General features: G+C 51.5%; 1 protein-coding gene across 4 annotated transcripts in view; it reads left to right on the top strand.

Annotated features, from left to right (window-relative positions):
- Positions 1-14,280, top strand: part of Nacc2 (NACC family member 2) — a 69,297-nt gene extending 55,017 nt beyond the window's left edge. For all 4 annotated transcript variants that reach the window (XM_041674455.1, XM_041674454.1, XM_041674456.1 and 1 more), the window contains 4 exons: positions 5,668-5,832; positions 7,736-7,841; positions 8,305-8,402; positions 9,468-14,280. In XM_041674455.1, the coding sequence (XP_041530389.1) occupies positions 5,668-5,832; positions 7,736-7,841; positions 8,305-8,402; positions 9,468-9,979 (881 nt within the window). In that variant the 3' untranslated portion in view covers positions 9,980-14,280. The remainder of the gene's footprint in view (positions 1-5,667; positions 5,833-7,735; positions 7,842-8,304; positions 8,403-9,467) is intronic.
- The last annotated feature ends 11,523 nt before the right edge of the window (positions 14,281-25,803 follow it).

Below are 25,803 nucleotides of genomic sequence, written 5' to 3'. Positions count from 1 at the left end.
ACCCCTTGTGGGTACTGTTGAGGGTGTACCCTCACTGCTTAAGTCTCTCTGGCAGCAGAACATAGTGAGTCCAGAGACCACAGGCCCCTCTGTCCTACCCCTAGGAGCCCACATCAGCCATGAATATGTGTACATCCCCTGGTCCCACATCCGCTGTCCTTTCTGGGTTTCCCTACCCAGCTTGTGTTCTTGTGTATCCAACTTGCCATATTTACCTTGGATCTGGGATGGATTTGGCCCACATTTTGGCATCTGTGAAATGGGTATGTCCAGGTAATGTTGGGGACATGCCTGACCGTTGTCGCAGGGAGCCCCTCCTGGCAATTAGAGTTTATTATTTACTCCCTTTTTGCAAGGCTCCTCCGGAAGCTGTGGAGGGGACACGGCTTCAGGAAAAGCCTGTATTGGTGAAGCCCGAGTGTGGGGCCCTTACAGGATGACAGGCTACCGACTAGCCAGTGGTGCTGAGTGTGCAGCTGGCTGGGCCTGCCAGCAGAGCCAGTGGAGTCATAGAGCCCACCCTCAGCAGCCAGGCCCTGGCCATCAGGAAGTTCCTGAGTCAGGCCTGGGTGGTGTTAGGCAGGAAGTGTGTGTTTGGTGGGGGTGAGGCACAATCCTCTGTGGAAGATCAGGGCATATGTGGGGTTGTTTCTTTTGTCTGGGTGCACAGGTAGTACCTCCCACACCCTGATTTCCAGCCATCAGTCACCGAGGTCTAGTGTCCGCTTACCTCCTCCAAACTTCCTGCTCTTCATCCCTATAAACCTGTTCCTAAGACACAAGGCTACCGCGTTCAGGTGGATGTCCTTTATGAGTGTGACCCCTTCACTCCCAGACTCTGACTCGTGCCAAGCCATGGGACTGCTCTTCAAGGTAGCTCTCATCCTTGCTCTCACTGACGGTGCAGGGGTGCCATGTTCCACCTCGTAACTGGTTCTAGGTCCTGACTTCAAAGAACAGGATGCTATTCTATTGTGGTTTTGGTTTCATTTCTTTTTTGTTTAATAGTTTTTGGAGACAGGGTTTCTCTGTAGCCTTGGAGTCTGTCCCGGAACTAGCTCTTGTATACCAGGCTGGCCTCGAACTCACAGATCCACCTGTCTCTGCCTCCCCAGTGCTGGGGTTAAAGGCGTGTGCCACCATTACCTGGCTTCAGTTTCGTTTCTTGGCTGAATGTTGAGCAAGCACTTTACCAGTGCACATTCTCATCCATAAATCTTCTCTATGTCTGCCCGTGTTTTAAACAGACGCTTCGTTGGTTTATTCTTAAAGATTTATTTATGCGTGCGGGCACTTTTGTCTGTATGTACATCTGCACACCAGATGGGAGCCTTGGAACTCATGGGGCTACAGTTGTGAGCCTCTATGTGTGCTGGGAATTGAACTCGGGAACTCTAGAAGAGCAGCCAGGCAGTGCTCTTAACACTGAACCATCTCTCCAGCCCTCGTTTTGCTGCTGCTGCTGTTTTTAAAAGTTGAGTTTTGAGAGAGTTTTCTTTGTCCTTCCCACCCGTAGCCAACTTATTTTGTTACTTTCACATAAGTGTTTGCTGTTTTTTTCCACTTTGAAGAACTGACATTTCTGGTTGTTTCAGGGTTTGTGCTGTCGGGATCATGTCAGAACTCTTACCCAAATCCAAGAACAGGTTTTTCTTGCTCTTTACTTCTAAAAGTCTCCAGGATTACTTCTGCATCGGAGGAGTGAGGGTCCGAATGAGAGCGGCCCTGGTTTTGGTGCGGGGTGACTGTAAAGGGCCTAAAAGTCAGCCAGCTCTGCTGACTGTCTCACACCAGTGTAAGCCAGCAGAGTGTGCTTGTGCAGATCACCTGTGGCAGCTCTGGGATGAGCGTCTGTCTGTCCGTCGGTCCCGTGTGGTCTCGATGACGGCAGCATTACCGGGAGTCTTCCAGTGCAAGTTGGCATTTTTCTCTCATCATGGGCTCATTTTTTTTCTACTCACAATTAAGAACTAGGGTTCGTTTTCTGATTCTGTATTTTGAGGGGGTGGTGTGTACAACTAGTCTGTGAAGTAGGAAGTAGGTAGGGATCACCTTCCCCAGGCCTCTGTGCAGCTCTGACCCACTGGCAGCTGTTTATATCACTTGGGACTTCTTGATGGGGTTCCCAGAAATGGGGCTGTTGGCATGCTTCACCCCAAGGGTATCAGTGAACAGTAGGGGAGCTACTGCTGAGCAGTCTCCTGGGGGCAGACCCCTGGGAGGGAAACGGACTGTGGGATCTGCCCTCCCCCTCTCCTGCTCTCTCTTTTCGCAGGGCCTCATCCCAGCTGAATGTGGTCGATCACTAAGCTACACCCAAAGTGCTTATTTTCCTTGTTTTTGTTGTTGTTTTGCTTTGTTTCTCACAAGGATGACCTTGAACTCTGATCTTCCTGTCTGCTTAGTGCTAGGATTCTAGGCCTGAGCCACAATGCCCAGCCTCTTCCTCTTTTAAATGTGCTTATACCTTATATTATAAGGTAGTATTTTGTAGTCATTTTCAGTGTGCTGTTCAGTGACATTAACATATGCACATTGTTCTGCCATCACTAACGTCCTATCCATAGAACTTCTGACAGCTTCCCAAACTGACGTGGATTCCCCACTCAAAATATTTTACCTCTTGGTTTCATATGGCTTGACACCTGGGAACCTCACAAAAGTGAAATCCTACAGGTTTGACCTTCTATGCCCTTCTTGGACAATTGGGGCGCCCTACGTGTCTACCACCCAGACTTGGTGCCTCTGGGCCTCAGAGACTTAGCAGGCCTCCTGGGTGACCATGTTAAGAGCCCTGGAATGTAAGCCACATATCATGTGGCCACTAGTATCCAATTGGCTTCTGTGGTGTGACCTAAAGGGGGTGGGTCAATGGTCCTGGGGAAAGGAGGCCCCATAACAGGTCTTCCTGCTGTGACCAGGAAGGCTACACTTCAGTGTTTAGTCAGCTCTTCATTGAGGTCACTAACTATGCCTCAGCATGCTCTCCTTAGGATACTCAGCCCTAGAAACCAGAACCTTGTCACCTGGTCTGGGGAATGGGAAAGTGACATTGATATACCACTGGGACCAGTCCCGCATGATAGGAGACTTAAGTCTCCTGGTACCGGAGATCAGGATGCAGGGAATTTCATGTCATCACAGGCTCTCTCCTCAGCTCACAATCCTCCATGTGGGGGTAAGGAGTGGGGCGAACAGGGATGTTGGAGTCCCAGCACACCTGGAACAAGTACCAGCCTGGACTCAGTGCCCATTGAGGTCTCCTGGGAATGAAGGTCCAATCTCCTCTGGGAGTGAGTCTCTGGAGTTTCCCTTAACCACTTAGCTGTAGCCTGAGTGGTTACCGAAGCCACCCCGTGGGGACCTGGGGCAGGGGCGGAGGCACCCGAAGGAGTTCAGAGTACCTTCTTCGCCAATGAGCTGAGGCTCGGTTTCGTGTATTTTTAGAGACGACAGCATCCAGCACTTGGCAGGGCAGAAATAGAAGAGGTTTTTTGGGGCTCTGGGCTGACAGTCTCTGGCTCTTGGGGAGCCGGGCTGGGGAGGGTGTGCGTGTGGAGCGCAAACAACTTCTGCTGTTGAGAAAAACATCTCGAGAGAGCGCTGGCTGAGGACGGAGAATTATTTCTGTTGGTGAACACTCTTTATGTAAATGCCACGCACAGCGCTGCTCGTTTGCATGTGTAATCACAGCGGGCGGGGGGCGGGGGGGCGGATAATTATGTTTTAAAATACCATCCGGATTGTTTGATGTGTTCCCTCGGTCTCTGGGTAATTCCGGGCTGTAACGATTCTCCTCCGCTGGTTGGGAAATGCCACCTGGCCAGCCTGACCAGCAGTTGGTACCAGGCAGGGGTCTGCCTCTCAGCATCTTCCATTTTTCTGGCTTTTGTCCTCACTGTCTGTCTGCCGGCTCTGAGACTTCCTCAGACGCAGGTGGAGACGCTATCCGGAGCTGCAGCAGCGGGCCTGAGGCATCTGGGAGACTCACATAGGCTTCCCACCCTGTCTTCTGTTCTCAAACCCTTAGGGTGTGGGTGGTCACTTCAGAACCCAGATGTTGGCCCTTAGGGATGGATGTCCCAACATCTCCCTCAGGAACAGTGTGTTAAAATGACTTTCACATCCTTCCTGTGCCATCTGTCCTCATGGGGCCCCTGCACAGTGGCCCCTGCTAAGAAGCACTGAGCGTCCTTACCGTGTGGTTATTATGAAGAGGGACAGGAAGCTAGCCCATCTGGAGCAACCAGGTGTACCTGTGTCTGTCTGATCTTGGAGCTGTCTCAGGGCAAGGTCGAAGTCTGAGCTACCTGCATTGAGCCTGCCAGGCTCTAAGCCTGTGGGGCCAACAAATTCTAGCTGTCTTAGGGCCAAGTCCTGCCTGCACCACACAGACACAGATACAGACTTATACATTCATAGACACACTCAAATACACAAGCACGCATGCATAAATGCACACAGATGCACACATACACAAACACATACATACACAAATATAGAAACACACATCAGAGAACAGCTGGCTTGGAACAGGTGGCCCTCTAAGGACCTAACCTGTGTGCTGGGAACACGGGAGAGAGTAATATGGCACCTGTGGCCTCTCTCTGAGCAAGGTGGAGTACGTGTTAATGCCAGTCTCTGTGGCCTATGGGAACACGGACCAAGGATTAGCCAAAAGACTAGCCCAAGTGCAAGGCCTCCTGGGAAAGGGGGCTGAAGAGGCAGTGGGGAAATGGAGGAACTGAGACAGACTGCAGGATTGGGGTTAGGACCACCGGGCCTCCTATGTCTTGTAGCATAGGGTGCCCAGCAAGTAGTCCTTCATAAGAAGCCTTGGCCCGAGCCCTCTGTGACTTGTAAGAGATTGTTCTTCCTGCCTGTTGGAGGCTGATGCTGGCTAACTGGTGTCCTGCACTCACCTGTGGACCTGCATGATGGGTGCAGCCTCAGAGCTGCCTGTTCCAGACATGGTTTGCCAGAACATCCCCAGACAACAGGGATGGCGGACTGCTGTCTTTGCTTTTGACAAATATTTAGGAGCACTTCCTTGTGCCAAGCTAAAATAGTCCAAGAGGCCATGTCCCCGAATGTGCTAAGACACTCATCCGCTCACCTGCCAAGTAGAACTAGTCGAGTCTGGTTACCTCTTGCATGAAGCCACTCTGAAGAGAGCCTGAGGTCCTGTTCTGTTTCCCTCCCTGCCTGTGTCTTCCATGGGTTTTCCTGGCAGCCTTACTCTCTGAAAGATGCAGACTGCTGAGTTCAAACTCCTCCTGCAGCTTCAAGGTCTCTTCTGGTCAGGTTGTCTGTATCCTGCTTCCAGAACATGCCCTATGCCCCCCTCCCACCTAACCAATAGCCAACTGGGTAGACACTGTGGGAACCACCTCTCGCCCTCTGCAGCCTGTTGCCAGGCCTAGGCAGGCATTTCTCACTGGCTGTCTTCCCGTTCATGCTATCAGGAGGCATCATTGCAGGCCAGGGCTGGATTGGAGGTGGGCACACTGCTTGTATAGTGTGGAGGGCTGGCTGCCCTGGGTTTAGGTTAGCCCCAGACTGATGGAGTGTTTCTAACCTGGGCCTTGGGGGGTGTGGTAGGCAGGTACAGAGCAACCCAGGTTCACCCGCAGACTCCCACCTAATTGGATTAGTTCTTTGCCTTAGTACAAGAGAAGCCAGAGCCCGTGCCCCTGGAAAGTCGCTCCTGTGTCCTCATCCGTCGCGACCTGGTAGCGCTGCCTGCCAGCCTCATCAGCCAGATCGGGTACCGCTGCCACCCGAAGCTCTACTCGGAGGGTGACCCTGGAGAGAAACTGGAGCTTGTAGCAGGTGAGGTGGCCCCGCCCATCATCGTCACTGTATGCAAATGTCCTAGCCATTATTTCTCAGCGCTATGAACAATGCACTCACTCATCACCAGTCAAAAAGAAAGAAAAAAAGAACATCTTAAATTTCTTTTGATTTCTTTTTAGAAGAATGTGTCATTAAGAGGAGTTATTCAATTGAATTAATTTAGCATTTTAATTGAGTCCCCTGAGCTGGCCAGGCTCCTGATTGGCAGGGGCTATATCCATGATGTATTTTAAATTAGGTCACAGATAGAAGAAGTCATGTTTACCAGTGTCCCTCCTACCCCACTGTCCAGTCTGTCTGAATGGTATCTCACAGTCCAGAGTAGACTCCAGAAGCCCTCAAGGAAAGCACCTTTTCAGAAACATCATCCCTTTAGCATTGGGGTCCTTGCATGTTGTAAGGCAGTATCCAACAAGATCCAAGTGGGTGGCACCCCGTTGGTCCCCACACTGCTTGCTGTAATTGCCTTGAGGCTGGCTTCGACTCATAAGAGATCCTCTTGCTGGTGTCTCCTGAGTGATGGGATTAAAGGTGTGAGTCACCAGGTCTGGTCTTTAATTGCTCTTTTTGTTTACTTGGGAAGCCCCTAGCAAGTTGGACAGATTCCTCAGTCCTGCCTGAGCCACCATCTCTTGCTTCTCCCTGACACCCCCTACTACTACATCCTGGGCAACACTCGATTCTGTCCAGTTGTCCCCTCTCCTGGAAACCACTGCCTTAGAGACTTTATTACCAGTTCCGGTAGGCAATGTGGGAGTGCTCCAACCAAGTCCTGGGATATGATAAATTCTCTGGGAGCTAGAGACAGTCTCTCAGACTGCTGAGAAGCCATTTAAGAGGGTAGAATTGTTCGTTAAGTGACTGCAGGTTTCTTTCCTCATCTAAGCTCTTCTTCCCCTTCCCTCCCCCCGCTCCCCAGACAGGGTTTCTCTGTAGCTTTGGGGCCTGTTCTGGAACTAGCTCTTGTAGACCAGGCTGGCCCCAAACTCACAGAGATCTGCCTGCCTCTGCCTCCTGAGTGCTGGGATTAAAGACCTGCACCAACACCACCCAGCGACCTAGGCTCTTCTTTCTGCCAAGACCTAATAGACAGAGCTGATGGGAAGATCTGGGAACTAGGTGCGGTATGCACACCTGTAACCAAAGTACTTGAGAGGCTGAAGCAGGGGAATTGAGGATTGGAGGCAAGCCTAAACTATACAGTAAGAGTTTGTCTTGAAACAAAAAGGTTTAGCTACTGCATGCTTCATCAGAAATAAGATGAGCAGCCAGACATGGTGGGTGGTGCACGCCTATTGTCCCAGCATGCTGGAGGCAGAGGCAGGTGGAGAGAGCGAGAGAGAGATATCAGCCTGGTCTACCAAGTGAGTTCCAGCAGCCAGCACAGAGAAACTCTGTCTCAGAAAGGGAGCAAAGCAAATAAGAAAGATGAGCCAGCATGGTGGCGCACACCTTTAATCCCAGCACTGGTAGGCAGAAACAGGCAGATCTCTGTGAGTTTGAGGCCAACCTGGTCTACAGAGCTGTTACAAGAGAAACCCTGTTTTGAGAAAATAAAACAAAAACAAACAAACATGAGAAAAGGGGAAGCTGGGAGTTTAGGAGACATTGAAGCTATAGGTTTGTCACAGTGTTCCCAGCCCTGCTAGATTTCAGTTGATGATGTAAGTTGGGAAGAGCTTGGCCTTAGCATCCTCCAACCCTAGTGTCCTCCAGCAGGGCAGAACTGAGAGTTCTTTCTGGAGGCCCCTTTTCACCTTCCACCCCTCCTTAGGCTCCCCTGCAGTCTTCTGTGACCCTAGCATCCCCTTAGAGGGCATGAGGCCAGGTTTGGTCTATAATGCTGAAGACCTCATATGTTGATGTTTGCTGGCTTTAGGCTCCGGGGTCTACATCACACGTGGCCAGCTCATGAACTGCCATCTGTGTGCAGGGGTGAAGCACAAGGTCCTGCTGAGGAGGCTCCTGGCCACCTTCTTTGACAGGTAGGTGTATAGGGGGTGGCAGAAGATTCTAGAGGTTCCTCTAGCTGTGAGCTTCTGGTCATCAAAGCTTGGAACTTTCACAACGTTAACATTCATTCCTAACACTAATGTGGACATTTGGCCTGGAGATGCCCTGGAAAAGCTCCAGAAAGATAGCACATCCTCTATGCCAGGGCTCAGCCTAGAGAAAGACTGACTGTGTCTCCCTTCCCCTAGGAGAAGCAGCACACTCCGGAGGCGCTGGGTGTCCCATGGCCAGTGCCGGAGCTAGTCACTCCCTTACAGAAAGGCTGAGCCTTCTCCCCACATTGGCCTTGACTCAGAAGACATGCACACTTGTTCAAGGGAGACACAGGGGCGGTGTGGTGATGTTGGCTTTTTCACATAGTATGTGGGTGGAGGGCCCCATTCCTTAGGTCACTTCTGAACCAACCCTGCCACTTTTTCTCATTCCCTCCTCCAGGAACACACTGGCCAATAGCTGTGGCACTGGCATACGCTCGTCCACCAGTGACCCGAGCCGAAAGCCACTGGACAGCCGAGTCCTGAACGCTGTGAAACGTGAGTGGGTGGTGCCGGGTCACAGTGCGGTCTGGGAACCTGCAGGATCCCATCTAGGATTGAGATCCCAACCTGAGGCAGGCTAAGTTGGGCCCCAGGGTTATTCTGGGCCATGATGGGCTTCTGTCTCGAATGCTTGCTTTGGCCTGTAGCACTGGGACTGGGACCAGGAGGGAGAAAAGAGCAGCAAGCAAAACTCGTCTCGAGGTGTTAACGTCCTTGGTAGGTTTCCAAGTGTGATGAATTCAGCTGCGAAACTATTTTAATATGTGAAATAGATCTAATTTTCCTTTTTGAACAAAACCCCTTATTTACATGTTGAGGTTATTTTGAGCCTTTGCCATCTGTTCGGCCGGCTTCTGCCTCCCGCTCCTGCGTGGTGGGGCGGAGCCCAGTCCATCTCTGTGGCAAGCCACCGCCCAGCCCCGTACCCTCAGAAGAAGCCGTGCAACCCAACACACACACAGACTGGCCCAGAGCACAGCCGCCTGTGGAAGAAACGTCTTATTGTCTTGCTTAGAAATTCCCTTTGTGATACTAATTCTGTTTTCTAGAGGAAGAGTCTTAGCAGTGGGTAATTGCAGTCTTGAGGAATGGAGGTGGCAATAGGACCTAAAGATGCTGGGCTCTCAGGGACCTGTTCCTGCTCTCTGGGGACCTGGGCCTGACCTTGGTCTCCAGCTCCTGGTAGGAAACAGAGGAGTGCTTTTGTTTTAATTGAAGATGACACACCCACCTTCCTTTTTGTTTGCTGTGTCTGAAACCAGGGCATTGGCAAACCAGCTCCTCATGTGGGGAGGACCCTCTTTCTACTTGTCCCGGTTTGCAGGTGAAGGTGGGAAGACCAGAGAAGTTAGACACAGGTCCAAACCTGATGGGCACCCATGCTGACTAACCTTAGTCATAGACATCATCCCAAAGCTCAAATCGAGGGAGTCTCAGTGGGAACCTAGAGTGCAGACAGGCCAGTCCTGGGCACCTCACTTCTGTGGACACTTGGGCAGCAGTGGGCCGAGCAGTGAGGGGAGAGGCCACTCTTACACGTCCTTCCACCTCTCCCTGCAGTGTACTGTCAGAACTTCGCCCCCAGCTTCAAGGAGAGCGAGATGAACGTGATTGCGGCAGACATGTGTACCAATGCTCGCCGTGTGCGCAAGCGCTGGCTGCCGAAGATCAAGTCCATGCTGCCCGAGGGTGTGGAGATGTACCGCACCGTCATGGGCGCCTCAGCCGCCAGCCTGCCCCTGGACCCCGAGTTCCCGCCGGCTGCTTCGCAGGTGTTTGAGCAGCGCATCTATGCTGAGCGACGAAGTGACGCCGCCACCATCGTGGCTCTGAGAACTGATGCTGTGAATGTGGATCTGAGCGCCTCAGCCAACCCTGCCTTCGAGGCTAGCGAGGAGGCGGATGGGGCAGGCTCGGTTATCCAGGAGGTGGCTGCCCCCGAGCCACTGCCTGCTGATGGCCAGAGCCCCCCTCAGGCCTTTGAGCAGGGCAACACCAGCTCTAGCAGGCCTCAGACACCGGTGGCCGCAGCAACGAGAAGGCCAGAGGGCACCTATGCAGGGACCTTGTAAGGGGCCAGCAAGGCCGACTCACAAGGGACCGAGTACTAAAGCTGCTTGCATGCGTTACTAATACAAACAAATGTGATCAAGCCACTTACCTACTGAACTGCTACTGCTGCCTGACAAAAATGTGATTTTTATTCTGCCTGTATTTAAAATGGATGAAGGAAACAAACACACTCATTATACTGTAAACATTTAGGCCACTGGCCGTGCTCTGGGAGGAAGGTCCCAGGGCGACTTTTTGATATTCCTCAGCTCAGTCTCCCATGGTAGTGCTCCCCTCCCCCTTCTTGGGGAGGTAGAGGAGGCCACCAGGTCCCTGATGTCCGGCCCTGACCCTGCCTCATCTACCCTTCCTATTCCTCCTGCTCTGAAAGCGGAAACTGGGGTAGTAGTGGCCTGTGGGTGGAGGGGCAGACATGACACTCCATTTCTTACCCATAAGGACCCCCAGTGGGGCAGTGCTGGGCCTCCAGAGGCCAGATTTCTCTTGTTTTCCTTCCTCCCAAGAAGCCACCTGTGTGTGAGAGAGTGAGTCTGTGTGTGTTGTGTGTGTGTGTGTGTGTGTGTGTGAGAGAGAGAGAGAGAGAGAGAGAGAGTGTGTGTGTGTGTGTGTGTGTGTGTGTGTGTGTATGCATGCATGCGCGCGCATGCACAGAAACCAGTGATGGCCCTGCAGCAGTGGCTGTGGCTGGTCACCTGGGAGTGGGGGAAGGACGAGGCGTTCTCTCCCCATACCCATGTCCTCACTGAGCTCCACCTAGACCCCCAGCGGCTGGCCTGCTGACCCCCCAGGGTCTCCATGCCCCTGGCCATGGCTGCCCTCACCACCCTCTGCCTCTCTAGCCACTCTGGGATTTTGCTTGTTTGCTGTTTTTGTTTAGTTCAGATCTATTTTGTTTGTGGTTTGGAAACTTTCAGACCCAACATAGCTAAAAAAAAAAAAAAAAAAAAATCAGTGAGGGACTAAAGTCTCTATCCCCAGCCTACCACAGATTTGGGTGAATACACAGCCATGGACCTCCATCTTGGCCTCCCACTGGAGGCAGATCGGGCCCAGGAAAGAACAGCTAGTCGTGTACAAGTCAGGCCTAGCTAGCAGGACTCCGCTGCCCAGGGTGGGCTTATTGCTCACTGTGGGTGCCTGTGTTGTTGGCAGGCATAGGCCTGGGCTGGGGTAGTAGGCAGGTTGTGGATGTCATTGGGGACCAGAAAGTTGGAAAATCCTGAGAGTGGTTCCTGAGGGAGGGGCTTTGAGGAGTAGCTAGTGTCTACTCCTAAGTGTGGGATATGCTCTTGAGGCCACGTACCCAAGTGTCTCTTTTTGGACTTGTGTCCAGGGACTGCCTGCTCACCCGCAAAGGCTAGCAGCTCCTGAAGTGCCCATGACACCCACGATTCCAAACCTGAAAGAAAGGTCTAGTGTTCCCATCCCTCTAAACATCTTGAATTTGCTGCACTATGACACCCCCCCCCCCGTATGCCCACAGACTGGGTAGCCTCTCCCCATCTGGAGGGCCATGGTAGGAGAGCCTGAGGTCCAGTTTAGTCCTTCTGTGCCCCCCCCCCCTTAGTTTATTATTTTTGCTGGCGCTGCCCTGCCTTGGAGTGGCCTCCCAGGTAGCCCACGCACTATGCTAACAATATAAGTACATGTCTTCCCCCTCTTCTGAAAGACCTGTGGTTGGGGAAAGGGAAAGGGGTATCAGGGAAGGCACTGTGGGAACTGCCCTGAGCCCCTCTCCCTGCTCCTGGGGTAAGTACGGAGGCTAGCTAGTATCCAGCTCTGCAACTAGCCACCCGGAGATGGATCTCACCTCTCCCATTCCCATCTTAGTCCTAGGTAGCTTGCAGCCCCAGCCAGCCGTTTAGTGACTTGGACCAAACCCTCCTGGTGCTGGGAGAAGACCATAGAACTGTGGAGGGTATGGCAGGATTGGGGGGTGGGGGGCTGTGCCCTTCGCCTCTGGAATATTCCTTTATCTGCTTTCCCCACCCAAATTTGCACTTTAATTTGACCATCCCTGGGGACCTTTGGGAGACAGACCCACCTGTTTTGGCTGGTGGCAGAAGGGCTCTCTCTCATCCCTCCACTCCAATATGGGCATGGTCCCCTCCCTGGGCCAGCATGGGGAGGGTGCCGCTGGCCATTGGAGGAGACGGTGGCCGCACAGAATGCCTGACCACTGCTCGGGCTAGCACAATGTCCTCAACCTCTGTCCTTTAGTGTTTATAATTGCCATCTGTTTTGTTCTGGGTAAGGAAGGCAAGAACTATAGGTAAAACTTCAATAATATTAATTAAATGTGAATGGATTCTGAGCTCTCCCTGTGCCCCGGGTGGGCCAGGCAGAGCGTTTTGCACTAATGTGTCCCATGGTGGACATGGTGGGGAGCGTTTGCAGACATGCATGGCCAATGACTGTACCTGCTGGAGGGGCACTCCCTCTGCATCCTGAATGTACTGCAAGGCAGGCGGGTGGCAGGCCTGGGCTCCGAGGGGCCTTCCAGAGTGCCTTAGCATCTTTTGATTATTTTTTTTTTCCAAGGAAAACCAATTTTAAAAACCAGATTCCCCCCCTCCTTTGTTTACAAGATGACTAATTCCAGAATCGGGCCTGTCTTGTCCTGTCACGTGTCCCTGGCTTGTCCAGACCCTATAGATGAGATCCTCTCAGTTATTCGTCAGATGTCTGCACCTCTGTTCCCAGCTTGACTACTAGCAATATGCATATACTATGTAGAGTCTATTGTAGAAACTATTGCTACATCAGCATCTTTGCCATGAGGACAGTTGGGACTGGATTGTGTTGGAGCCGCTGGGGTGGGGCTTAATCCAGCCACCACTCCTCTGCCCTCCCAGAGCAAACAGCCGTCCCTGAGGCAGCTGGGACAAGCATAGCGGGGTCCAGGGCAAGGGACCAGAGACAGGGCTGATACTGTGAGCTTGGAGGGGCTACCTGCCTGCCTGGCCGACTCAGTACTTGAATTCTGTCTTGTTTTCTATACCAGTTGCTTCAGCTAGCGTCTGATTTGGTGTCTTACTTTGCCCTTGAATGTGGATGCAGCGGTGTGTGAAAGGCAATCGAAAGGAGACCCTAAGGGTCCTGCATGGTGTGACGGCAGGTCTGGGCCTCCAGGAAAACTAGCTGTGTGGCATTTATTCAGATTATTACCAAGAGGAAGGTGGAAGGAAGGGCCTGTAAGGGACTGGCAAGCTCGCAGGGCCTGTCCCCTCCAGGGGACTCTGGGGTGCCTGGTGCTACCTGGTTCAACAGCAGGAACCTCCTAAGCCCAGTGCTGCCCCTGTTCTGCCCCGCCTCACCCCATTGTGCCCTGCTTGGGTTCCCCAAAGGTGAAGTGGGAAGGGCAGATGGCCCACCAACCAGCTGAAAATTTAAGAGAGCCTGTTAGGATCTGCTTGCTGTGGATCCCGAATTGGAACGGAGAGCATGTGACATCTCAGCTTTAACCACTGCTTCGAATGGTGCTGCTGTGTGGTTCTGCGTGATGTCAGCCAGCCCGGCCTGTGCTGCTGCAAGAAGGGCTTGATACAGTGTTTCAGAAATGGCAAAGGTGTTTGCTTTTGTTTGTTTTGTTGTCCCAGAAAAGGAAAAGGATGCAGGATCGAAAGCATTCTGACTGAGTAGCCTCTGCTTGCGTCCCATCAGTCACCTCATTGCAAGCGTTTTGCACACAATTGTGATTTTTATGTCAAAAGAAGCCAAAATTTGCAATACTATTTTTAGCAGACAAAAAGAGAAAGTATAAAATGTATAAATATTTTTTACTTGAACGTTCTGGGTGCAAGGAGAACATTCGTCCCTACGGTGGGATGTTTGGAGAAAAGGGCCCAAGAGAGGGTTGTTTTGAAGGCACCGTCTAGGGGTTGAAGTAGTATCATAACTCATGACTGTTAGAAAATAAGTTAATAAAATCAGTTGCTCCCCTACCTCTCAGGAGGGCTTCACAGAACCACCGAGCTAGAGCAGATGCCACATCTTGGCTTTCTTTTGTTCAGGGGGGAGGAGGAGGCCTTTATTTTGTCCCTCCAGCATCCTCCTCCTCTCTCTCTTTCTGTGCTGTGACCCTGTAGCGACAAGACTGTTACTTTGTAGCCATGGCTGACAACATTGTATCAATAACTAAAACCACGGCAATTGTGGGCAAGCTGACCAGGGAAAGCCGAGGGCTCCGAGCCTGCGCTCAGAGCTGTTTCAGAGATGGAAGTCCATGACAAACGGATGTCATCATTAATTGTAAAGCGCTTTGTAAAATTCACATTTACAGAATAATAAAGTCAATTCAAATCCAGCTTTCTGGGACGTCGTTTGTCCAGTGGGATTGTGGTGAGGGTACTGGGGAGAATTCGGGAAGAGGTTTGGCTGTGGAAGAACATGGGTAACCTGGCCTAAAAGTCCCCGTTTGAGAGATTACAGGAGTGGGCCACTGCCCAGCCTGAGTCACGGTTATATTTAATTTATTGTCAACAAAGTGGCTCTTCCTCTTCACCTGGCCCACCTTTCCTCATTTGGATGTGTGGCTCCCTCTGTCCCCTCCCCTTGGCCAGGCCTGCCCCCAAGTGGGCAGAGAGGCAACTACATGTTGGGGGAGCTTATCCAGGCTGAGCCGGGGATTCTGGGGCTGGCAGCTGTTCTGTTCTTCACTGCCTTATCCTTTTGGGCTCTGAGGGAGTTGAGGAGGCATCTATCCGGCTTTAATATGACCTCTGAAGAGGGTCCTGGAAGCAGCATCTGAGGTCTTACTTTGAACCCTGGCTACGTGCATTCCACTAAAAGATGACCACCCCCAAAACCCAGGCCCTGCATGGTAGGCTCCATGCTTTTGCAACCTGTGCATGTTTCCCCAGGATCCCTTCTGGTCACCTGACAGGAGCTCATCCCCATCTCTGGCTCCCTCTTTATAGGCTTCAGTACCACCTGCTTTGTGGAGTTTAGGGTAGATTCTCTAGTGCACCTGTTTTTTTTTGTCTCACCAGGAGCTGATGAGTATGTCCCCATGTGTATGTCCCCAGAAGGTATCCTAGACCCCTGTCCAACACAGTATGATCTCCCTCATCGTAGAAAGGATAGACATTAGAGCCAGGTGTAGTGGCCCATGCCTTTAATCTCAGCTTGGGAGGCAAAAGCAGGCAGATCTCTGAGTTCAAGGTCAGCCTGTTCTACAAACTGAGTTCCAGAACAGCCAGTTCTAGTAGAGAAACCCTGTCTCAAGTGCCCCCCCCCCCAGTAAAAGAAGGGATGAACAGTAGTCCAGAGGGTCTGAGGGACGGTCATCCAGAGCCATCTCTGTAGGGGCCACAGCATCACACCCTGTCCCCATCAAAATGCCCAAGGGACAAGACCACAGGTGTGAGAGGTGAGCACCGAGCCCCCTTTCACATCCTACCACCAGGCCCAGCTTGGACTGGAGTCAGTGGGTGCATGCCCGCTTCTAGGAGGGAGCCATTAGAGACACTTCCCCTCTGGCTCTAAACCCTTGCTGCCACTACCACCTCCTAACCTTCATCCACTTGGGCTGGTGGATTCTTAGCCATGCACCGTGGCTGCATACCCAGAAGGGCCCAAGACCCTCACCCAGAAGCGATGCCAAGGCCCCCAGCAGCCAGGATAAATAGGGCCAGATGACCTCATGGGTGTCAGGGAGTATTGGTGTTTGACAGGTTCTGTCTTATCAGGAACTCTGGAATTGGCCACTCAGCACATGCCAAGTGCCAGAGTCATCCCAGCTTTCCGAGAAAGCTGTGAAGTCGCCATCTTCCGACCTGCCCCTGCCATGACCCAGTGATCTTGGAGCCTCTGACAAAATCTAGCTATGCTCAGAAAATTTGTGTCAGCATCTTGCGTTTGAGCACAGCCCCTTCATCCCTTTGTCCTGTGGTAAGGAGGAAGATGCTGCATCAGCAGGCCCCTGGCTTTGTCCAGCTTTTATGATCTAGTGGGAAACCGCTGCTGGCCCAGGGAGGCCTGCAGAGGGTGTGCATGGGGGTACATGACAGACTCGTCCAAGCCACATACTCCTCCTGCATTGCTCATAGGTGGACCCTCCCTGCCAGTCTAAGAGGGACCTGAATGTGACTTTGTACAGAGCTGGCCCTACCAAAGTGGAAGTATTCTGTTTTGGCTTTCACGACTCTGCCTGTGGAAGATCATGGGCCACTTGTTAAGAAGAGGAGAGGAAGGCAGCAAGGACCGCACGCACAGCAGCTTAAAGCCAGGACCCCCTTTTATGCAGTTAGGATGTGGGCGCTTCAGAGCCAGGGCGGAGCTCTACAGCAGTAGGAGGGGCAGACCTGCCTTGACCTCTCTGCTCTAACGATCCAACTTCCCACCCCCAAAGATCTCCTGGATCCCCGCAGGCTTCTGTAGAAGGGCTAAGGGGTGGAGTCAAGGACCTAGAGCTGGCAGCAGGGAGGCCTAAAGAAGCCCTACAGAAGTATAATACTACCACATTGCCCTTGGAGGGTGGGGTAGAGCTAGGAGAGAACCAAAGAGACCAGACCCAGAAGGAGATACAGCAGGCCCCTTGCTGGGTTGGAGGGGCTCAGTGACTGGGTGCCTTGGAGGTTGGGGGGTTCAGTCAGAGCCAGCGGGGTCCCTGAGGCAGACCCCCTTCCCACCCTTAAACTCGGGCATCCCTGAGTTAAGAAGCTGGCACCAGTCTTCCTGGATCCTTAAGTGATAGATGGACAGGATAAAGACAGAATTCTAGCAAAGCAGGCTGCCTCCTCAGGGACCAGGCAGGGTTAGGACAGAACAGGGTGAGGAACAGGAGACAGGATTTCTATGTGGGGTGACTCTAGTGGGTATGTTGTTCTATCCTGCGATGCCTCGGGAACAGAAATCATCTCCAAAGGTAAAGGTGCTGGTGCCAAGCCCGATGCTCTAAGTTCAGTCCCTGGACTGCACACAGCAGAAGTAGAGAGTGACTCCTGCGGGTTATCCTCTGACACCACCCCGACTCTATGCCATTCCTTCTCTCTCTTTCAAGAAATGTAATTAAGGGGCTGGAGAGATGGCTCAGAGGTTAAGAGCACTGACTGCTCTTCCAGAGGTTCTGAGTTCAATTCCCAGCAACCACATGGTGGCTCACAGCCATCTGTAATGAGATCTGGTGCCCTCTTCTGGCCAGCAAGACAGACAGAACACTGTATACATAATAAATAAATCTTTACAAAAAGAAAAAAAAATGTAATTAAAAAATATGTCACCCCAAGAGTACAACGTCACCCCAGAAAGCAGCCAGCTATGGCCCTCTGGTCTTTTTTATTAGCATGTATGAATTACATATAATAATGAGTTCCATGATATTTTTCCTACGTATTTACGATGTATTCTGGTTCACCCATCACCCTCTCTTCTCTTCATACTCCCACAGATGCCGTTCCTCTTTCCATCTAGTCCCCTTTTGCTCTATGTCTCTTGTGTGTGTGTGATCCGCTGAGTTTCATTAGGATTGCTTACAGAGGCGTGGGTGAGCAGGCAGGAGAGACGGTTAAGAGGACTAGCTGCTTTTCCAGAGGACCTGGGTTTGATTCCTGGCACCCAACTGTCAGCTCACATCCATTCAGTTTCCAGAGGATCTATTGCCCTCCTCTGGCCTCTGCGTGCACTGCACACATGTGGTACACAGACATACATACATGCAGACAAAACATCCGTACCTACAAAATAGAAATAAAGGTTAGAAGATAGAACAATGGAGACATGGGTGAAGGGCTATTGACAAGAGCACAGGTAACTTACAGGTGGCTCCACCACTGAGGATAATGTCTCTTTCCCCCAGCATCCATTAACTACCTGCAGCTCCTCAGGGAGAGGTGGGGCCTTGAGAACCCTTCTCTCTGGCTAGAATCTCCAGCTCACTGCTGCTGGATCCAGAAAGGCCCATTCCTCTCTCTCCAAACCCCACCCTGTCAGGAAATCTCCAACAAAGAAAAAGATGCCAAAAAGCCCAGTTCACATTCTTGGCAACTGCAGCGTCTCCTCCCCTCAAGTTGCCAGCAGCCCAGGTTCTGGCCTAAAGCCTAACATACTTGGGCACACACCACCTTCTGGAAGATATGTTATCACCTACAGGGTATTTAGGCTCCCTGCTTTGATTCTGGTGTGTGACTTCCTCTGCCTCTTCTGCCTCAATCCCTGGAGCTGGAGAACTCACCTGGAGTTGCTTTGCTCAAAGCAAACCTGTCCTTTTTTTTTTTTTTTTACCTCTTTTAGATTTATTTATTATGTATATAGTGTTCTGCCTACATGTATGCCTGCACACCAGAAGAAAGCACCAGAACTTATTATAGGTGGTTGTGAGCCACCATGTGGTTGCTGGGAGCTGAACTCAGGACCTCTGGAAGAATAGCCAGTGCTCTTAACCTCTGAGCCATCTCTCATCCCAAACCTGTTCTTTTACTCTTTCAGTTTGGCTTGATCTGGCTAACTGTGCCAGCAGAGAAACCTACTATGGAGGTACAGAAAACACATTGCTCTCTTTGGCAGACTGTTGACTTACACTTGCACACACACAAGCTATCCTGGCTTCTGGTTATACTCACTGAGGAGGAGGCAGAAGCCTGGCCTCACCCTGGACTTGTTGGCCTCTCACCCTGGGATGGAAATAGAAGGCATTATGATCCTCACCTGGGAAGGGCAGTCGCAGGAACTTCCACTGAGAGCTTAACTTTGGCCACCTGGGTGGCGGCTAGCACTCTGCAGCTCTTGGAAGATAGGGTTCCTGGTTCCGATTGTCAGTCAACTCCTTACAGACCAAGGCTTCCTCTGTGACTTCCACAAGGAACTCCAGGGCCTGGGGGTCTGATGTGGGGACTAGGAGGTGTTGGGGGATTCAGACTCCATATAGGAGTGTATGTGGTTGGCTTGGGAACTGGGGCTTCCGCTCTGGAGTTGGCATCTTTCTCTGGCACCTGCCTCTGTTGAGCCACCTACGCCTCTCCTTGCCACTCAGTCAATCATGGACAGGCCACACACCCCCTAACACAAGGGAACTTCTCCAATCTTTCACCAAGGAGGGAAAGAATAAGCGATGTGCCCTGTTCCTTAGGGATGGAGAGGACGTGGGAGTGGACAGTGATGACAGCCAGGACATCACTAGTTGAGCCCGCCTGGGACACCTAGCAGCGTAGTAAGGCACTCAGCAGACCCTTTCTTGGAATTGGCAGATCTGAGTCAGATAGCCTGGCTTGTTATAACCTCCCAGGGCCTCCAGGCTGGAGGAGGCTGGAGTTCTTGCTGGGCTTCAGTCAGATAACCTAGGAAGAAGGAGCTTTGGTGAGTCGGAGTCCCCAGGAAGCAGCAAGAGTGTGGGCCTGAAGAGCTGTTGTAGCATGAACTCAGGGCATCATTCCAACAGTAAAGAAGGGCCCAGTGTCCACCGATGTCAAGAGCTGACTAGTCAGGAAGTCTGCCACCTGCCACCACAGGGACAGACCCCAAAAATGCTGGGAAGTGAGGCAGTCGTGGAAGGACATGCTCTATGGGACTTCACCATAATGATGTTCCCAGAGTCCTCTGATCCACAGAGACAGATGGCAGAAAGTTGGCGTCACGGCCTGGGTTGGCTAGTGGGGTCTGTATGAGAGGATGAGCATTCTCTGGATGGATGGTGGCAGGGGCTACGCAGATGTGTGGCTGCGTGATGCAGCAAACCTAAAAGTGGTTAAAATGGAGGCTGTGGAGATGGCTCAGTTAGCAAGGCACTTGTGGGGTAAGCCCGAGGACCAGAATTTGGTTCTCCAGAAGACATGTCAAGCTGGACATGGTAACACACATCTTACTTCCACTGCTTCTATGCCAAGATGGGAGTTAAAAGCAGAATTCCCAGAAGCTTATAGGTCATCTTGCCTGGTGTACTGAGCAATAAACAAGAGACCCCGCCTCCAACAAGGTGGAAGGTAAGAACTGACACATGAGGTAGTCCTCTGACTTACACATGCACACAATCACATGCATGCATGCATGTGCACACATGTGCACCATGGCATGTGTCTCTACATTCATATATATACACACATGTAAAACATGGTCAAAATGGTAAATTTTTATGCCATTGTATCTTTCTAAAACAGGCATTGTGGGCTGGTGATGGTGGTGGTGCACACCTTTAATCCCAGCGCTCAGGAGGCAGAGGCAGGTCAATCTCTGTGAGTTCAAGACCAGCCTGATCTACAGAGTGAGTTCCAGGACAGCCAAGGCTACACAGAGAAACCCTGTCTCAAAAAACAAATAAAATATACATTGATGAATGATGGAATAGATTCTGAGAAATGTATCATTGGGAACAAAATGTTCTCGTGGTGGCAACACAAGCCAAGAGTCTATGGACTCACACCAGTCAGAGCCACATGTGTGGCCAACTATTGAGGAGATGGTCTCAGCTCGTGGCAGCACACATGTATTTCAAGAGTGGAAGAGATAGAAAGGAACCCCCTCATTGCTGCTGGGAGGACTAGGTGTGTCAGTGCATGCTGAGCACACAATTGGTCACCTCTGCACTCCAGGTGGTGGGGTCGCCCAGTTTCTAGTCCTTCAGTTTACTCTCAAGGTGAACAAGGCTCTAGGCTGCAGAGAAAGGCTTGTGTTTTCCTAACTGTCACCTGAGGTCACTAGTGTTCCCACCAACAGTGATGGGAGCCAGTACATCACTAGTTGAGCCTCCACCTAACAGAGGGGTATTACTTTCCTCCACCTGCCCTACTTCAAGAACCCCTTCCCTTCTTCCCCTGTGAGGCCTTTCTTCTGCCCTTTTTTTCCTGCTAAGCTTTGCTTACCAAGCATCCCCCTTTCTTGGTGGGAAATGACTCCGTGCAGCAGAGACATGCTGACTGAACACTAGAGTACCTGCGCAGGGCCAGCCCTTTGTGAGCTTATGCACCTCCGTGCCTCAGTCTCCCCAGGTTGTGTGGGCAAGGCCACTTTCTCTACCCTTGCTTGTTGAAATGTAGTTTGGCTCTGTAGGTCTATGTGGGTCAGATGGGGACTTGGCACTCAGGGGACATCCTAGAGATGGAAAAGGCCTGGTCAGAACCAGGCTGCATACCATGTGTTATTCTTCTGGCATAGAGAGGGTAGCCCCTGCTCGCCGGTGGACTTGGCTCTGTCCTGTGTGTGCAGAGTAGGTGATGCTACGGATGGAGGCAGAGCTTGGGTCACAGCCAACCTTGCACTGACCTTTGTGAAGCCACACTGCCACCCTTCACAGTTCACTGCATAGCACCATGGCTCACTGAACCCCAACAGCCCACGTCTGCTCAGCTCTGTTGCTGAACTCACAAGAGCTCCAAAATATACATTCACCAAAACTATACAAAAAACAGAGCCCCAGGAGGAAAGGTCTCAGTGCCCCTGGAGTCCTGTGTTGCCTCCTGTTCTATCCTCACACCAGCACTAGTGGTTAGGGTCCTTTCGCTTGATCTATATTGACAGGGAAAAGAATTCACAGCCACTGGCCAGTGGGATGGTTCAGCAGTTAAGACACTTTCCACTAAGGCTGACTGGCAACCTGAGTGGGCTACACCGGATTCACATAAGAGAAGGAGAGAGCTAACTCCCACAAGTTGTCCTCCTCACAAGTTCCACATGTGAACCATGGCACACACACACCCTAAAACACATCGGTTCTACTTATGAGGGTCTCCCCACCCTCACAAATCACGCTGATTTACATGTTCTTCCTTTTTCTGTGGTACTGGGGATGGCACCAGGCCCCTTACATGCTAGACAAGGTGCACTATTGAGCTACACTCCTGTCCCTCATTTATTTTCTAAAAGCCCTCCATGGCCACTGGCAGCCCACAGGCTGCTTGCTGCCCTACACGTGTTAGGCACCTTGAGTATCCTCTGGTTCTGATTTGGGTCTTCATCTCGGTCCTCCCACACTCACAGACCCATTTGTTAACAGGCTGTGGGTCTGTCCCACGGGTCTTTGTGTTTCTGTGACTTTTGTTTGCTATAGGGTGGGCACTGGCCAGTGTTACCCTTCTCCATCTAGGAAACATGGGCTGCACTTTTCTCCAAGTTTCTGATGCGATCACACCTGGCCTGGGATTGTGTCTGGAGAGCATGCTGGGCCCTGGAGTCTCCCCTTCCCAGTTCTGGCCAGGGAGCAGTTTGCTCCTGAGTCTGAGAAGAACCCTGGAAGCTTTAGGGCACTTCTGTGCCTTAGTTATGTGCCCTAAAGCCCTTCCTTCCTTTCTTTCTTTCTTTCTTTCTTTCTTTCTCTCTTTTAATTAGTCTGTTAATCAAGGGTCTCACTATGGTGACGTGGGATTTCCCTCTGTATGCTGTGATTACCATTAATGAATAAAGAAACTGCTTTGGACCTATAGCAGGGCAGAACTTAGCTAGGCAGGGAAAACTAAACTGAATGCTGGGAGAAAGAAGGGTGGAGTCTGAGAGAAACCATATAACCCGCTCCACCCACCCACCCCACCCCTGGCTAGAGATAGATGCTGGGAACTTTACCCGGTAAGCCATAGCCACATGGTGATACACAGATTAATGGAGATGGGTTAAATTAAGATGTAAGAGTTAGCCAATAAGAAGCTAGAGCTAATGGGCCAAGCTTTAATTAATACAGTTTCTGTGTGATAATTTTGGGGCTAAGCGACCAGCAACCAACAAGTGGCTCTCTCCTCCTACATTATGTAACCCTGACTGGGTTGGAATTCACTACATAGACCAGGCTGGCTTCAAACTCACAGAGATCCATCTGTGTCTGCCTCAGAAGTGCCGGGATTAGAGGTGTGTGCCACCATACCTGGCCTCCTGAAAACATTTCTCATAGACCCAGAGCTGCCTGTGAGAAATTAGGGGAAACAGGGAAACCAGCTTGTCCTGGGGGCTATTCCAAACCTGTTTTAGTGTCATAGAGGGTAAGTCCCCAGTAGGGGTGGGCGAACCATCTATTCCAAGGACAGGCTGGTTACAACCACAATGCCTCTAGCCTGGATTTCTGGGATCAGGATCTTGAAGCTGTGACCACTGACAAGCCACAGCCAGACTCAACAAGAATGACCTGGGAGAACCTGGCTTCTGGCTGGGCTTTCATCTAACCTGTGAGATGTACTCCCAAGATAGCTGCCCCCAGGAGCACCGGCACATGAAGGCAGGAGGCCGTGTCCTTACCAGTTTATGTCAGCTTGACACAAACTAGCATCATCTGAAAAGAGGGAACCTCAGGACTGGAGAGATGGCTCAGAGGTTAGGGGCACTGACTGTTCTTCTGGAGGTTCTGAGTTCAATTTCCAGCAACCACCTGGTGGATCACAACCATCTGTAATAGGATATGGTGCCCTCTTCTGGCCTTCAGGGACACAAGTAAGCAGAATGCCATATACATAATAAATAAATAAATAAATAAACATATATATATATATATATATATATATATATATTTTTTTTTTTTTAAAAAAAGAAGGGAACCACAACTGAAAAAAAATCTCTCCATAAAATCCAGCTATAGGGTATTTTTTTAGTGATTGATGGGAGAGAGCCCATTGAGGGTAGGGCCATCCCAGTGGTGGTCCTGAGTTCTATAAGAAAGCAGGCTGAGCAAGCCAGGGGTAGCAAGCCAGTAAAGCAGCACCCCTCCATGGCCTCTGCATCAGCTCCTGTCTCCAGGTTCCTGCCCTATTTGAGTTCTTGTCCTGACTTCCTTTGATGATGAACAGTGATGTGGAAGTGTAAGCCAAACAAACCCTTTCCTCCTCAAGTTTCTTTGGTCCTGGTGTGTCATCACTGCCATGGTCACTGTAACTAGGCACAGCATCTCCTCTTCGTCAGACCAGTGACTGTTCTGCCCCGCTAAAGCCAGGATTCTGGAGCTAGAGAAAAGATGGGTGTGAGACCAGTGGCCTGCGTGGGCCTAGTGGTGGACCCAGGGGTCTCAGAAAAGTCCCTCATTTCCTCTGAGTGCCAGGCCCGTGCTCCCAGGGGAGCGGGATAGGTTCCCTCAGTCCCTGGAGCCCCAGACCGTGGGAGTCTTAAGGCTTAAATTTTTGCACCCTGAGATCCCATGAAGGTTCAGGGAATAGAGGGCTCCATCATTTGGCTCATGAAGGCAGTTTCCAAGAGGACCTGGGTAGTCCTAGGAGATCATCCGAGTCACCTGGACCCACCTCATACAGCGAAGTCTCTTCTGTTGTCACATCTCCCCCCACCCCCCCACCACATGGATGCTGCGACTGAAGCCTGGAGAGGGTGGCAGCTCCCACCCACCCAACCAGGAAGCAACAGGAGCAAGAAGGAGGCCCTTGCCCTGCTCTCAGCAAAGCCTGGGGAGCCCTGTGTAGTGTTGGTAGGTGTCCAGCCTCTTTGCCTATGAGTGTCACAGGCCAAGGGGTGCAGGGAAAGTTGACAGGGTGTCAGGGCCTAGGACTGGCTATCCCTCTCATTTCTACCCAGAGTCATGAAAAGAATGGAATGTAGTCAACATTGGCTCTGATTGGCATGGGGGCAAGGAACTGGGTTCAGGGCAGGCACGGAACACTACAGAAAGCACACTGGAAAAACTTGGGGTATCTGAGAGACCTTGAGCTTGACCCCAACTAAAGAGGCCCTGGGTCCTTTGGAGGGAACCTGTGATCTCCATGCTCAGGCCTAGAGATTGGGAGGTCATTAGCCTTTGGGTCAGTGGGGTCAGAAGATAAGAGTCCAGGGCTGCAACAGCCTTGGGTTTGCTTAGGCTGGGATTCTAGGAGCGTTCCACCAGGCGGTGGTGCACACCTTTAATTCCAGCACTCGGGAGGCAGAGGCAGGCGGATCTCTGTGAGTTCAAGACCAACCTGGTCTACAAGAGCTAATTTCTAGGACAGGCTCCAAAGCCACAGAGAAACCCTGTCTGAGAAAAACCAAACAAATGCTCAGATTCATGCTGGGCCACTGCAAAGGGCTTGCACTATGGGTGTGGAAGACTCACCCTTGAGGTCTTTCAGAGTGGGTGGAAAGAGGGATGCCTGGCAACCAGGCTCCAGAGCCACCCTATAGAAATACAGTTCCCACGGCAGAGAGGTTGGCAAGTGACCCTTCCCGAGTGGGAAACATAAATTATTAGGCTTGAAAGCTCAGGCCATTTAGACTTCACTCGATTGGCAGAGGCCCACGATGCCCTCTGTATCTTGCCATTGGATTATACATCCGTACCGAGTGCCGACTGCTCAGAATACCATTCCTGGAACGGAGGCGGACAGCAGGACTCTCTGGAATGAAAATCAATTTGATTAGAGAGCAGTCAATTACCGTGGAGACCACGGCTGTGATCCGGGCAGAGAACCAGCTCTGAAAAAAAAAATGTGTAAAACTTTCCGAGGGATGGCCTGCCTGGGGGAGGGGTGCCAGACCCAAGGCTCCCTGGGAGTGTCCACAGCTCAGGCACAGGCTGAGAGGTGTGGAGTGCCCTAGCCACTCTTTTTCCACTCGGCCTTGGTTCCAGCTCCGTCCTTACTTCTGGCCTTTCCATTTAGATGAGGTAACACCCATGTCCACAGTGAGGGTGTCGGAGGCTTGTTTGTGACGTGCTCATCGGTGCCCGGTGAGTAGGAAGTAATTGGTAAATGTGTTGGCGGGAAGACTGGGCCAAAGGTCAGAAGACTGGACCTAAAACCAGGGCTCTAAAGGGACCCCACCACTCCCTGACCCTAAAGAATTGGAGAGATAGGAGATAGCTCAGCAGCTAAGAGCCCTTGTTGATTTTTTTTTTTTTTTTGGTTTTTCAAGACAGCTTTGGAGCCTGTCCTGGAACTAGCTTTTGTAGACCAGGCTGGCCTCAAACTCACAGAGATCCGCCTGCCTCTGCCTCCCG

Source organism: Microtus oregoni, unplaced genomic scaffold (genome assembly GCF_018167655.1).
Source record: "Microtus oregoni isolate MIOR12 unplaced genomic scaffold, Mior012 000025F_ref0000491, whole genome shotgun sequence".
Taxonomy (NCBI): Eukaryota; Metazoa; Chordata; class Mammalia; order Rodentia; family Cricetidae; genus Microtus; species Microtus oregoni.
The sequence above is the reverse complement of the archived record's forward strand: the minus strand, read 5'-3'. Positions and strand labels throughout refer to the sequence as shown.